Source organism: Punica granatum, chromosome 6, assembly GCF_007655135.1.
Source record: "Punica granatum isolate Tunisia-2019 chromosome 6, ASM765513v2, whole genome shotgun sequence".
NCBI lineage: Eukaryota > Viridiplantae > Streptophyta > Magnoliopsida > Myrtales > Lythraceae > Punica > Punica granatum.
In genome coordinates, this window is record NC_045132.1 from 27,470,780 (window position 1) to 27,485,173 (window position 14,394).

At 38.7% G+C, this 14,394-nt stretch overlaps 2 protein-coding genes across 3 annotated transcripts; both read left to right on the forward strand.

Moving 5' to 3' along the window:
* Positions 1 to 4,116: 4,116 nt before the first annotated feature.
* Positions 4,117 to 5,788, forward strand: LOC116212020. The gene has a single exon (XM_031546596.1). It carries the CDS (start codon positions 4,749 to 4,751, stop codon positions 5,565 to 5,567), a length of 819 nt encoding a protein of 272 aa, XP_031402456.1. The 5' UTR covers positions 4,117 to 4,748; the 3' UTR covers positions 5,568 to 5,788.
* Positions 5,789 to 9,772: 3,984 nt separating this feature from the next.
* On the forward strand, positions 9,773 to 12,755 carry LOC116212027 (putative E3 ubiquitin-protein ligase XBAT31). Of its 2 annotated transcripts, none has more exons than XM_031546602.1 (8): positions 9,773 to 10,186; positions 10,472 to 10,531; positions 10,623 to 10,694; positions 10,789 to 10,910; positions 11,005 to 11,145; positions 11,280 to 11,387; positions 11,637 to 11,868; positions 11,967 to 12,755. In XM_031546602.1, exons 1-8 carry the CDS (start codon positions 10,007 to 10,009, stop codon positions 12,351 to 12,353), a joined length of 1,302 nt encoding a protein of 433 aa, XP_031402462.1. In that variant the 5' UTR covers positions 9,773 to 10,006; the 3' UTR covers positions 12,354 to 12,755. The 2 variants fall into 2 exon arrangements, with proteins under 2 accessions (XP_031402462.1, XP_031402461.1); XM_031546601.1 differs by having other exon boundaries at positions 9,792 to 10,186; positions 11,637 to 11,895.
* The last annotated feature ends 1,639 nt before the right edge of the window (positions 12,756 to 14,394 follow it).

Consider the following 14,394-nt stretch of genomic DNA (forward strand, 5'->3'; position numbering starts at 1 on the left):
AGTAAATGAGAATGTCCCAAAAGTCTATGTGGAAGGTTCGTAAATCCAATTAAGGGCTCACATTCGCAAAGTCCTATTTTAATTATATACAAGAAAATAAAATAGAAAAAAGTCACATTAACATCACATGGTTTTCTCATAAAATGACTTGAGACCAACTTTGTTATATCAGAACTTTATCATAAAAAATGATTAAGAAAATCATATATAGAGTCATTTATCGATTTTAGATATGCAAAATTCAAGTAATCCTTATATAGGAAAAAGTGATATTAATACTTAAATTAAAAATTATAGTGAAAAAAGAATATAAAATATATTAATTTTAATAAGAGAGTAAACATTTATATACTTTTATACAAATCTATATATCATTAGTACGACGGTTATTTAATTCAATAAATTTATCTAATGATAATATTCAGTTTAGTAGTTTTATTCGTAGTAAAGGCATATGTAAAAAATTATTTTAAAAAAAGAAACAGACAATGTATTAATATCCTAAAGTAGGAACAACGAAGAATAGAAAAATGTTAAATGGAGAGTTTCAAATATGGGACAATATGCACGAGTAGCCATATCCTTACCACTACAACACTAACATACTTATCAAATATCAAATATTAAATATAGGAATGGGAAGAGTCTATTATTGTGAGGATCCCAGTCTTATCAAATTGATGATGTTACATAATTTCGTCACACGATATCAGGGAGTCTAAATTACATATTTGTATTAGAAAATTATAGATATATTAGACGGACAGTCAATAATTTGTTATTAGAAGATTCTCCAACGACGCTGCGTATTTTATATTTTTCTATAAAATAATTATCTAGCATTTTTAAGTAATTATTTTAGTTTTCATGCCGCTTGTAACGTTAGTATTATTGTCTAGTGATTATCTTTTTTGGCGAAAAAAATCTTATTAAGGTTCTCAATAATTTACTTAGATGAAAAAAAAACCCTTGGTTCCACTAATTTTATCTGAAGCTCCTTTTAGTGAAAAATATAACATAGACTTGAATTGTATAAATAGAATAACGATCAAGAAGAAAGGTGGCACTTGCAAATTTTGGCTTGTTTTTACAATATTTAAATATTCATTCAGGGTTAAAAAATGTAAAGAATGCTGCAAATAACTTCCCATAAAACCAACCTGAGCTATCGTAGAACTAGAAGCGCATTTACCCATTTTGTGTAACAAATGCTGTAGCACAACAATAACAAGTAGAAAGAGACTTGCACGGGAAAAGGTGACACTGGTACGTGCCTATACCGAAGAGAGCTAGCGGGAAGGAGGAATGGATGCAAATAGCTCGGTGCTGCTGCTTCGAAACCTCCATCGGAGCAAAGGAGATGATGTTGCGATACGAGGATTTTTCAAAAAATAAAATTATGAGGAGGGAAAGAGGAGCAAATATGTAACGGTGACGGAAGCTGAAAGACTTGGTGGACCCCCTGGAAGAAGTGAAAGGCATAGAATAGAGTAGAATAGAGTTAAGAGAGATAAAAGAGTCGGAACTATTTTATAATTGGATGGCTCTTTCTGCGTGCTCTTTACCGTCAAAAGGCATCCGATCCAAAAAGTCCTTTTGGGCCCAAATGGGCCTTTGTTCCATATCCGGCCACTTTTCTATAAACCATCCCATCACAACCCCGAAGCAAACCGCTTTAACTCTCTTATCCATGATAGTTTAAAAAAGTCATCTCAGCATCATGGGAGCACTTAACTAATTCTTAACACGTGAAACTTACACATTCCCTGTCAACAAATATCGGGCAACTATCTACCCCACCCAATGCTAAAGTCCGTGTTATCCTGGATGACTTCGATATCAGTGCGATCGGAAACCTGTACCTATGCTCTTGTTTTGCTTGACAATAGATGAATACATCGGTGTTTATGTATTTCTTCTTTTCTTTTTGTGGACATATATACAATTTAATAAATAAAGTTATTTAATCGCCCACAAAAGTGGACAGCTGGTCTCTGGACCGTCAGGACCCAATTTTCCGTTAAAAGAGCCGACCGACGGAGTTCCGGTTGATAGGTCGGGATCATTTAATTTGACCATTCGATGCATCATCGCCTTCTGAAGGGCCCACTCCAAGCCTTTTCTGCAGCCATTCAGGCCCACCACATGGCCTCATCCATAAACCACGAGATGGGCCCACTGGGCCTCGAGCATTTAAAGCCGATCATATTAATCACGGATCCAGTAGTGTTCGTAAATCAATTTCGCTCCTCAACAACTATTTATATGGCTGGAAGCAATTGAAAATTTTGACTCTGGATTGATGTTACGATTATTTTGATTGGACTGTTCTATCCTTGTTCGTGTCAACTTCGTGCATTGTCAAACGGAGTCACTGTGGTCATCTTGACCGAGAATAGCATCGAGGCCGATACTTACCACACTCGATAAACATCTGCTGATTGATAATAAGACCGGGAATTATATGGATCTGGAGATGATGCAGTCGTCCGTGCCTGTTGCTTCCCGCGAGCCTAACAGCGGAGGAGAAATAATGTCAGCCACCTGATTTTTTTTTAAAATTTTTTATAGCTGAGTTGAGGTGGTTATTGGGTAACCATATTTTTCCGTGACAAAGGACGATCATGGCAGCTTTTGGTTCTATACATTTCATCCTTTTAACTAATTAAGTGTTCAATTTATCAAACACCACCTAAATCTATGAATTTATGGTCATATAACTAAAATGACTCCTATATTAATAAATGATATCTCATTATTGAACAAAAAAAAGCTAAGAGAGTTGATTTAATTATGTGAATTTCATTTATTTAATTGGATGCTAACCTAATTTCTATTGTAAAATTAAAATTTTATTATTATTTATGAACTTATTATAATATAAAAATTAAACAAGGATGTCAAAAAATTTGCATAATTAAAAAATTGGTAATGAAGTAAATATATATCATAAGGATGTCATTTACAACAATAATCTCTCTAATATATTTACTACTAAATAAATATATAATATAATGCTTACTAATTGGGACTGTATGTTACAAATATATATTGAAGCCATGTAAACTCAGTCTAATTTTATTATTTAATTATAACATAAAACTTATAAAACTTGAAATTAATTATTAAAAATATTTTATTATGTTAAGAAGCCAATACATTTTCCAAAATTTAGAATAACTATTTTAAAATTGATATAAATGAAAAATTTAATTTTCAAAAAAGTTATGGATTTATAAATGAAAAATATTATGATATAGCGCTATGAGCTTAAATTCATTAAAAAAATAAAAATAAATAAATAAATAAAAGAATCTCATTAAATTTGTTTTAAAAGACGAGCGAAATGAAGTTTTATCCCATTAGTAGACTTAACACATGCCAATCTATATTGATAATTAACAAAAATAAGATGATGCATATCAATTGAAATAAATAGTTTAAAAATATTGCTATGATAATTAACTTGCAACATGGACAAAAAATAAATAACTGACTCTTTTTTTTAACGAAAAAAGGTGTTAAGATACTATTTAAAATTATAATTAATAACTGAAAATTTTAATGATTTTTAATAAAAAAATTTGTGTTTCAAACTGTAAAAAATTACAATAAGAAATGGTGTATGTATATATGAAAATGAATCCGTGTAACGGGATGTAATAGAAAATTAGTATATAAGTAAATATGTAGACTAATATCTAGATAGATAATTTTGATTGGCAAGTTCTAATTTTACTCAGAAGACAAGACTATTGGTTTTCCATAATGTTGTTAAATGCATCTGTCGGCACTCGACATACCATTCAGAATTATAATATCAACTGCTCGGAAATAAAAGAGTATTCACTCAACCAGACCCGGGACGGGAGAACAACTTTTCTTTCCTTTTCGAAGCTAAGTACGAGTGCATGTAATTAATTGGTGCAGTCAAAGTGTACCTTAATTTCTCAATTATCTTTTTGCCTATACCAATATTATTTTCTCAATATCTCTGCTTTATTGAATTGAATAAAATGAATATCGAGCTTCCAGAATTCAGGTTTTCCAAACAGGAAAGTATATTTTATACAGTGTTTGTTTGCCTATCTTATATCACATGTATATATAAGTAATCAGTGTGGGTGCGCGGGGCAAAAGGACACGGAAACAGGTTTGCAAGCCCATGTGAGCCGATCTCTCTCTCTCTACCAACTGTTTCTTTTTCCTCGCTTTCACCACACAAACTCATACCCAAACAGGCACTCCTCCGCTACTTTTCGAGAAATTTTTCAATCTCTTCTTCCTCCTCCTCACGATCTCTTCCCACGTATATATACTAATAAACAGATTCACCTCTGCCTGGTTGGCGGTCTGATTCCGTTCTGTGTGGTTGAAATTCCACGCGGATCCAGAGGACCTCCTTAGGCCAATTTTCTACGGAGCTCAACCTCTGCTTTCCTCGTAGCGTGCCTGTGGACAACCCAGAAAACGATCTTGGCTGGCTGGCTTGCTCGCTCGCTCGCTCGCTCAAAGGACCAATTATTCTTCAATATTGAGGTTTTGATAGTTTTCAGCATTACACTACACGTCCTCTCAGTCTGTCAGTCTGTCAGTCAGTCTCTGGGACTATTCGGCACGGCTCTGCCCTGCACTGCACTGCACTTCAGCTTCTTGCTTGCCTGGCCTCCTGCAATTTTTTGGTCCTCTCCTGACTGATCCGCTCCGGGCCTGTTTGTTATGATTTGAGCTGAGCTTGGAGCTAGGAAATGGCGTGTTTTGGTAGACTAGGAATTGGGCTCAGCATAGGCTTCGGTGTCCTCCTGTTAGCCTTTGGAGCTGAGGTCTATTACTTGCTATGGCGGAAGAAGAGAATCACGGTCTCTCCTACCCCGGAAACCAAGTCCCCTTCCCCTGACTACACGCACTCCGCCAGGGAGCTCCTAATCCAACTCATCCGCTGGAAGAAGCCGAACCCCGCCGATGATCGGATTCCCGACGTCAAGGAGGGCGAAGACCTCGAGCTCGGAACGGGGAAGGATTCGGATTCCGTCGCGAAGCAGTTCGTCGGCGAGGAAAGCGTGGAGTCCGAGCTCATGAGGCTGCACAATCTCTCCGGCCCGCCGAGGTTCCTCTTCACGATCAAGGAGGAGACCCGGGAGGATTTGGAGTCTGACGACGGGAGGTCGAGGAAAGGGTCTCGGGCTCGGAGCTTGAGCGATCTGATCCTGTCCCTCGACACGCCGTTCCTCACCCCGCTGCCCTCTCCCCCATTGAAGGCCTCATCGCTGAACAACGAGAGCCCTCTTCTCGACTCCTATAACAACCCGCTGTTCGAGTATTCGGGTCCTATGAGGCCTCCGGCTTCTCCTCCTCCCAAATTCAAGTTTCTCAGGGACGCGGAGGAGAAGCTTTACAGGAGGCTCAAGGAAGAGGCAGAGGCGGTATTGATGAGAGGAACTCTGAACAAATCCGGGGCACAGTCACAGAAGGTCACGGCTCCGTCTAGCTCCTCTCAGGTGCTTCCCCTGGAGTCTTCTCCGACAGTACTCAGACCGGCGCCGGACAAGAAGACTGTTGTCCGTTAAACTTTCATTGGACATGATGGGTCCAGTCCAGCCATCCATGTCCATTTTCATATGTGCGTATTCTTGATTGATGATCTAAAGCTAATTCTTTTTGGCTTAAAAGGATTGATTGCTACGGTGTCTTAGTATTAGCAATAGTAATAGCAAGCATTATTAATTGCTTCTTCCTCTTCTTGTTGTTAGTTTAGCATAGTCTCAAAAACTTTGACCTTTACTCCTTACTGGATCGATCCAACGCGACTTAATTAGTTGAAATTTAATTGGTTTTTGAATATCATGGTTCATATCGAAAAAATACGAGCATGTGCCGCTGCACTATAATAAGAGAGGTCTATAGATATGATAAAAGGAGTACGCACGACATTGCAATTCCAACTTTCTAGTTGATTTTCTTTTTATCGAGGTTTGAAATTAATGCGCTGGAGAATTGATTCATCGGGAATTTAAACATTATAATTCAATCTACTTTACCTAGACTAGATGTATTATTATTAATCTAACACATATTATATTATCACGTCTATTATTGCTGGATTCGGCGTGATCTTTTGACAAAAACGTTGTCATCAATCCTCTTAAATTTGGTATCCAGCTAATGGTTTCCTTTCTTCTCCAAAGACCAAGCTTTCTACTAAACGATACCAATCTTCTAGTGTACACGTTTTTTCACTTTCTCCCGCAAGGTTGCTTTTTTCTTCCTATTTTATGTCATCCCGTGGACCGCGCAACAATGTGTTCTCCCTATCAGTAGTTCATTCATAAAAACTCTTCTGGGATATTTGGTTGACCGAATTAGAGGGAGGATAGGATTTCTAAGATCCTAATCCGACATTTGGTATCGACGGGAACGGGATTGGGTTCCACATATACCAAGATAGAAGTATTAAGGAGTTAATTTCAAGGAGTGGTGAATTGGGATATGATTATCTAGCAAAAGACGAAGATGCCCCTACCTTTCTATCAAAATTTTGAATTACGCCATTGAAGATTTTTTTTCCCTGGGTTCAAGAAGCAAGAGGGGTGGTGGGCAGGTCTTGACCAAGAGGGCTGGGGTGGTTGTGGTCCCTCTAAAATTTGGACGTTGTATAAAAAATCATAGGCTCTTCTACCATTTTTTGTGAAATTAGTTATGTTCGCCATCCCTATATAGCAAGTTACTTTCCCTTTTGTGCCCCTAAGGGCTCGATCTCCTTGACCAAAATCCTAGATCCGACTCTAGCGGTGGGACCTAATGCCGGCCGCCTCCCAGATGAGATCAGCCTCGGGCAACCACCCCCCTTCCCCTCAGGCCTTAGCTCTGTTCAACTCTCCAGTTTTTTTTTTTAGTGAAAATTATTTTCATTTAAAAAATATTAAATATAGGACATATAGGTCTTATTTTGTTTTCGTTGGGTACATATATGTAATTTTCTTTCTTTTATCCTAAATTCAAATCTTGGCAGGCTCCAAACATAGATTAGTACTTTGAATATCCATAGGTTTTTACATCTCATCCCATCCTGATCTTATCTTAATCCCGAACTTGATGATCAAATGCGGTCTTCAATTATTACATGAGTCATCAAGCTTTATACGTACAAATAACATGGCGCTGGTACACAATAGGTATGGAATTTGAACAATGTTGATAGGAGAGCCACGTCAACATATTCCGTGTTAAAAAGGAATATAGATAGATTTATCTTCTCAGCAAATATGATATATATGGAGAGAGAGATCAGCGTAAATGTAAAAGAAGAAAGTCGCAGCAACAAAAGAAATCAAAATTTCATACTGCCTGGCGGAAAAGTCTCCGGGTTGATTTGGGAGTGTAATGAGAGATTTCATAGTAAATTTTTCTTATAATTTTAAATAGATATGGAATTTGGCGAGAGTATTTAAAATTGAAACTATGGTTTGGACCTAAATTACAATTACAAACGTAATTTTCTTAAACATATTAATTGATATTCATAAAATATGCTTTTGTTTGTTTCAAGTATTAATAATTATCTTTTTTATTTTCAACAGTTTTAAATTAGTTTCATTCAAATACTTTAATTTATAATAAAATCAACATTTATTTTTTAATAATTTTATTTTAGTACTTCTATATCAGTAACAATACTTCCAAACCAAGCCTCAGTGAAAGGAATCTGGGCAAAGAGCTTGCAAAAAATAAAAAATCAATTTTCCCTTTTCTTGACCCATTGAAAAATTAAGGAAAAAACTTTTTTATGTTTTTAAAAAAGTTAACAAGAAACGTCACTGTTATCACGCGATTCGGCCGAAAGGTGCCTCCAGTACCATTCTAGTTCTAACATTAGCATAAATTAAATTTTCTCTTTTCCACATTTTCGAAGGAATATGAAAAAAGAAATTGCAAATAACTTTTCCTAAATTAACGTAATTCCATAATAATAAGAGTATGGGATATTTTCAGTATATCAACCAAGTTAATTAATTTCAGCAGATTTTATTTTCAGCATATGATTTTTTGGCTTTTCATGAGGCAAATAGCACAAATATTTTGAATTTTGTTTTCGCCATATAACCCAAAATCAACTTTCCGTCAATAATGTGATACGCGGCTAAAATTGGTGGTAAACTGCGAGTGCCACATCTATTTGAAGAATTATACTGAATAACGTGTTCTTTTTTTCCTTAACCTTGTTGGAAATTCTAGCAATTTTTTTGAAAAATTGACATCATTTTCGCATGATTTTATCTTCCAGATGTACAAGGATGTCAAAAAATTAGTGTCACGTGACTCACGTCCATTTTCTGTTAAAAAATTAGTATTGTGTTATATGGTAAAAAATTCAAAATTTTCATACTATTTGGTGACATTGAAACAATAACGTTGTTTCATGGGAAAAAAAAAATCTTATCATACGATATAACACTTTTTTTTTTCAATAGGTGTCATAGATATAACTTACCCATCTTTATAATGGTGGAGTTTGCGATAATTATGGGTTCGTGCCAATTTAAAATGATGATTACCACAAAAACCCAAGTTATGGTAATAAAACATGTTCCCATGTGCTACGAAGGGCCCCAGCCAGCGGTCCATGAATTGAGCAAATCATTGGGCCCATTTCATTATAACCCTTGCATGACATTTTGTTGCAACTCGAACCATTCATTATCCCCAACCTTTTCTATTTCTTCCCTATATAATAACCATTTCCCGACAAAGCATTCAAAATTTTGATATTCACATGTTGCACATATTTCGGATTCTTTTATATTACAAATGTGATGGATAATTCAGTATGGGAAGCTACATCACAAATATACATTTCGACTGGACCGTTGCAGCGTCGCTGTCCCTCGTATGCAAATAGTTCACACCACGAATATCACATATGAAATTGATCTCAATGTGCGCGAGTTCCAGCCATACATCATCACAGTCCAAGGGTTAATTGGGCCCAGCACAAGCTCATTTTTCTGGGCCGGGAGTTGGACTTATATCCACTGGATTCTGAATTTTCTGAGCACCCCCCCTGCTCCAAAATTAGCTGTAGTCTACATGGTGACCAGAGTCAACCTAATATCCAAGGGAGGATTAATCTGATTTGACCAATCAAAATGTACGAAACAATTGTAGCATAAAGAACGAGAACGAATGAGGCATATTAACTTTGAGCTTGAGCTTGTTCCTCGATGGATTTGTTCTCACACGGTATGATAGTATCGATGCACCCAAAATCACGAGAATGAAGCTTTGCGAAGCATACTACTCATTGTTATGCGGGATTGGAAGCGGGACTTCTTTTAAATTTTGATCCCGTTTGATGCTAAAATTTCATTGAGCTATATGCAGTGTGCCCTGCATTCGCGAGGAGGATGGATGGATGAAGATTTTTATACCTCGAAAAGAAACAGGAGAAATAAATTAAAGCGTACAACGTTGGAAGCAAAAGAGGAACGAACAATGACACTCTGCAGTCAGCATGTGGAAATTGAACTGTGGACTGACTGTCCTGAAATTTTGGGGATGGTCTGGTCAGTGGTCGTCTCGTCTGAGGAAGACGAAGACGGAGAAGTGAAACGAAGATCTTGGACAAGGACCTTTCGTGGGGAATTGGACAAAAGGTCAGACATTTGACATATGTGCAGGACCTAACCCACCTGCCCGGCTAAATATCTCTCCCTTGCCCGACCCCCCCGACAGTCCCATTCCTCACAGACACGGTCAGGCTTCCTCCTCCACCGGGCAGCTCCAACCCCTCTCTCTCCGTGTAAAAAAAGATCATTTCTTTGGTTTTTATTTTTTATTCATTATTATAAAGAGGAAAAGTCTCAAGCTTTCTTCATCAAATGGAGGGAGATCGCATTAAAATGTGAACTTTCCCCTTCGATGATAATGAGCGGGAGCAGTCTAAGGCCGCGCCCACCAACATTCTCCGGCGGAGGTGGCGCGTTCTAGTGGCGGCGGGGGAGAAAGAACAATGGGCCAAGGGCTGAGCTGCTGGCACGGCCAGGGAAATGGGATGCTCAGGGCGGTCAAGTTCGGGGATTTGGATGCTGTGGAAGCTCTATTGGAGAGATACCCGACTCTGTCGGAGCTGAGCACTGTCTATGGTCGTCAGTCGGTCCTCCATTTAGCTGCTGCCAGTGGCCATATCGAGGTGATCAATCCCCTGCATCACAGTCCGGGCAATGTTAGATTTGTTTAGTAGCAATTGCTTATCGTAGTGACCTTGCTGTTCTAAATGCTGCTATATCGAGTATTGGGTTTGATCCGGATTAGTTCAACTACTCGGAGAAGTTCTTCTTAGATAAATGATGTCGGAATTGTGCCGAATGTTTGTATGATTTCTTCTGCTTTTTGGCTGATGGATCCTTGAACATGTACAGTTCGAATAACCAAATGCTAAGCCTTAAGCTTAATTCTTCATCCTGGACTCTTGCAGATCCTGTCTATGCTGTTAAATCGGTCTGTGAACCCAGATTTATTGAACCGTCACAAACAGGTAAATTTGAGAACTGAGAACTCTCTGTGATTGAAAAGGGTCATGGTAGCTGTTTATTTTAGCCCTCACATGATTTTTTGAATGCCTTCAGACTCCTCTTATGTTGGCTGCCATGCATGGGAATATCAGCTGCGTAAGCAAGTTGCTTGAAGCTGGGGCCAATGTAGGGCAAATTCTCCTGCGCTTTACCTCTTATTTGATCCGATTGAAGTTCTTCTAGTTCTGAGATCAGTTTTGATATTGATATGATTCTTCAGGTCTTGATGTTTGATTCTGTTAAGGGAAGGACTTGCTTGCACCATGCTGCCTACTATGGCCATTCGCATTGCCTTGAAGCGATTCTTTCGGCTGCTCAATCTAGTCCTGTGTCTGCTTCATGGTTTGTCCCCCCCCTGCGCTGCTCGAGAATTCTCCTAATTCATTAGCTCCATGATTTAATTTGCAATATCTTTATGTATTGCCTTGGACTTCAGGGGATATGCGAGGTTCGTGAATATTAGAGATGGAAGAGGAGCCACCCCATTACATTTGGCAGCCCGACAAGCGCATGATCGTTGTGTGCACATCCTATTGGAGAATGGAGCTCTTGTTTGTGCTTCGACTAGTAGATACGGGTAATTATCCTGTCAAAGGTTGTTTCATAATCTGCACTGTGGATTAGCTGCAAACTTTCCCAATTTTTAAAGAGCCAGACAGTCTATCAATGTCCCGATCTATCTTGAAAATTGACCAAGTTGCTTTTGTCCAGATACCCTGGAAGCAGTCCTCTTCATTTGGCAGCTCAAGTAGGATCTCTCGATTGCATCCGTGAATTGCTTGCCTGGGGAGCTGATAGGCTTCAAAGAGATTCATCCGGGTAATTGTTTCTAGCGTGAGCATTTTGTCATAAATGCATCTTTTGTCTTCCATAGCAAGTTAATGATTTGGTAGTAATTGCAATTGATAAACATTCAAGGGGAAAGATGTGGAGAGAGTTGTGAAATGCAAGTCTTTTGTTACGTTTCAGTAAAAACTATAGTAATTCAAGACCTTTCAGTCTTATATTTAACTGAGTTCTGATGTGAGTGATCTGAGCCTGCTCTGACATGACAGTGTGGCCATGCAGGAGAATACCGTATGTGGTTGCTCTCAAGCACAAGCATAATGCATGTGCAGCTCTGCTGGATCCAGCATCAGCAGAGCCTCTTGTGTGGCCATCTCCGTTGAAGCTTATCAGCGAGCTTAATCACGAGGCAAAGGCCCTCCTTGAAAAGGCATTAATGGATGCTAATAAGGAGAGGGAGAAGAGCATCTTGAAGGGAACTCTGTACTCTCTTCCATCTCCGTCACGCTCCGAGGTTGGGGTTGATGATGATGTGTCAGAGGTAAAAGCTTACATTGAGCTCAATCTTCCATTGTCAGTGTGTTTAATTCAGGATCTTCTTCTGTGCTACAGGCAAGTGAAACCGACTTATGCTGCATATGCTTTGACCAGTTATGCTCAATCGAGGTCCAGGACTGTAGCCACCGAATGTGTGCTCAATGCATACTCTCGCTTTGCTGCCACAACAAGCCCAACCCAACAACTTCATGCCTAGCCCCTCCCATCTGCCCCTTCTGCCGAAGCTCGATATCAGGCCTCGTAGTTGCAAAGGTTAGAGTTCCTGAGGAGCCTGATCATCATGACATAACCGAGGTTAGCTCCTCCTCCAAGCCGAGGAAGTCATGGAAGTCTCAGGGTCTCTGTGAGGGAAGCAGCAGTTTAAAGGGATTATTGGTTATGGGTTCCTTCAAGATGGGCGGCCGACTTTCTGCTGAAAACGAATGGATCGATAAGCCATGAAAGAATATCTGTTGACTGCTGTCATTGATTCCAGAATGATTAAGAAGGCAGTGAATTGGTGCATTTTGGGTCTATTCTATTCATGATCACCCTGTTTTTCCCTCGAGAAGGGAATGAAGGGAAGAGAATGGAAAAGCCATTCTTTTTCCATGGCTCTGCGCTGCTGGCACAGCATAAGCCATATGGAATGGATTCATCCAAGGAGAAAAGTCAAAGATACGTACCATCGGGTTCATTGTATCGTATGAATAATATAGAAATGATAGAAGATGTGGGCCGGGCTTTATGGTGGGCCATGTGATAATATGTCTGGTGTGGGTTCAGTAAATTATAACGTGTTCTGTCTCCTCTTGAACGAGGAAGAGCGTCAAATGATCATCTCTCATGGATTTTCCCAAGCAATCGTACGTTCTCCTGCATTCTCCCCCGTCCTCTCATAATAATGCAGGCATCGGATACCTCTTAGAGTTGGAGTTGGACCCAGTAAAGATAGTTGTGACTGCAATAAGCTCGTGGACTCTCACTGATGCGAACAATGAGTTAATGTATTATAGTTGCTATAATTATAAAGCCAATCAATCTATATATGTGTGTTTTTTCATATATATATATATATTCGTTGGTCATGTAAAGGAGCCCATGTCGGGTGTACATCTAGTATCCTGATGGAGATTTCGGGATTCTTTTGGAATTTTTTAAGAGTTGGATAGTTTATTAAGGGGAGGCCTTAATAGGCAATACTCAATTGAGGTTGAATAGCTGATGGGCCGCCCGGTTTAAGCACCTGGAACTTAAACGGCCCCATAACCGGCCTTACTCCTGAATGTTGGTTTGCCGGGAAAAAGGTCCATCCGGCTTTTTTGAACGGATCGGACCAGACTTGACCCGATGGACCGATCCATCTCTTCCGAAAACACGATAACAAGGAAGAATTATATCCTTGCCCATCGTATTCTTATATCGTATGCCACTCTTACTCATCAAATAGGGTAAAGTACACACAAAAATACAACTACTTACTTTTGCCTCAATTTTGATACGAATTTTCATTTTTTGACATAAAAAATTTCAATATTTTTGTTTTGTCTCAAATAAGGCACGCTGTCCATCAGCTTTGACGGATTCCGTTTAATTGTTGACGTGGAGCATAGCGGTGTTAAATGGACTTCCCATCCACCGATGAAAATGGGATGCAGGTACAATTATCTTTCTAAAATAAAAATAAATCTTTTTTTTTTTTCACAAATTTGCCCCACGTCACTCTGCCCCCCTCAACCTATTCTCTCTCTTATGCAAATATTTATCTCGTTGTCTAAGCTGTCGCTGTTGAAGCATGACGAGCAAAGTCCACCATCCTTGTACCTCCAAAGGGTGAAACAAAACCTCTCCTCTCAAATCCGGAGTGCCAAAGCTGGACGAAGCAACAAGCTACTAAATAGAATGAGGAGACTTCGCTAGAGGATTGTGACCAGGGTGTTGAAGGCTTGAGTTCAGAAAAAGCAAAGGCAAAGGCTAAACAAATTCAAGAATCCCAAAAGAGTGATAAATCTGTTGTAAATAGAAAATGGGCCATGCTTTTAGGCATTGGTCGAGAGCCGTTGCTTCCATGAGCAGGGAGGAGAGAGATAGTTGCATAAGAGAGAGAATAAGTTGACGAGGGAGGAGAGAGGTAAGGCATATTTGTGAAAACAAAAAAAATATAGGGTAAGATATTTGTACATATGTCCCGTTTTCATAGGTGGATGGGGGTCCATTTATCGCGGTTACTCTCCACGTCAACAATTAAACGGAATCCATCAAAATTGATGGACGGCGTGCCAGATTTGAGACAAAATAGAAACATTCAAATTTTTTATGTCAAAAATAAAAAGTCGTGCCAAAATTAAGAAAAAAAGTAAAAACTTGTATTGTGCGTTTGGTTTCAGAATTAAACTAACTTTGATTTTGATTGTGGAAAAGAACAAATGATTGTATAGTGTATTGAGTTAAAGTTAAAATTAAAATTTTTGTGATTTTAACTGCGAAATCAAACGGAGCAATA

Bases quoted from the DNA above. Each gene is read 5' to 3' on its own strand.
- LOC116212020 (XM_031546596.1), top strand. From the start codon at position 4,749: ATGGCGTGTTTTGGTAGACTAGGAATTGGGCTCAGCATAGGCTTCGGT.
- LOC116212027 (XM_031546601.1), top strand. From the start codon at position 10,007: ATGGGCCAAGGGCTGAGCTGCTGGCACGGCCAGGGAAATGGGATGCTC. The intron at 11,146-11,279 runs GTAATTATCCTG...GCTTTTGTCCAG, and splicing joins GCTTCGACTAGTAGATACGG to ATACCCTGGAAGCAGTCCTC. The intron at 11,388-11,636 runs GTAATTGTTTCT...GTGGCCATGCAG, and splicing joins CTTCAAAGAGATTCATCCGG to GAGAATACCGTATGTGGTTG.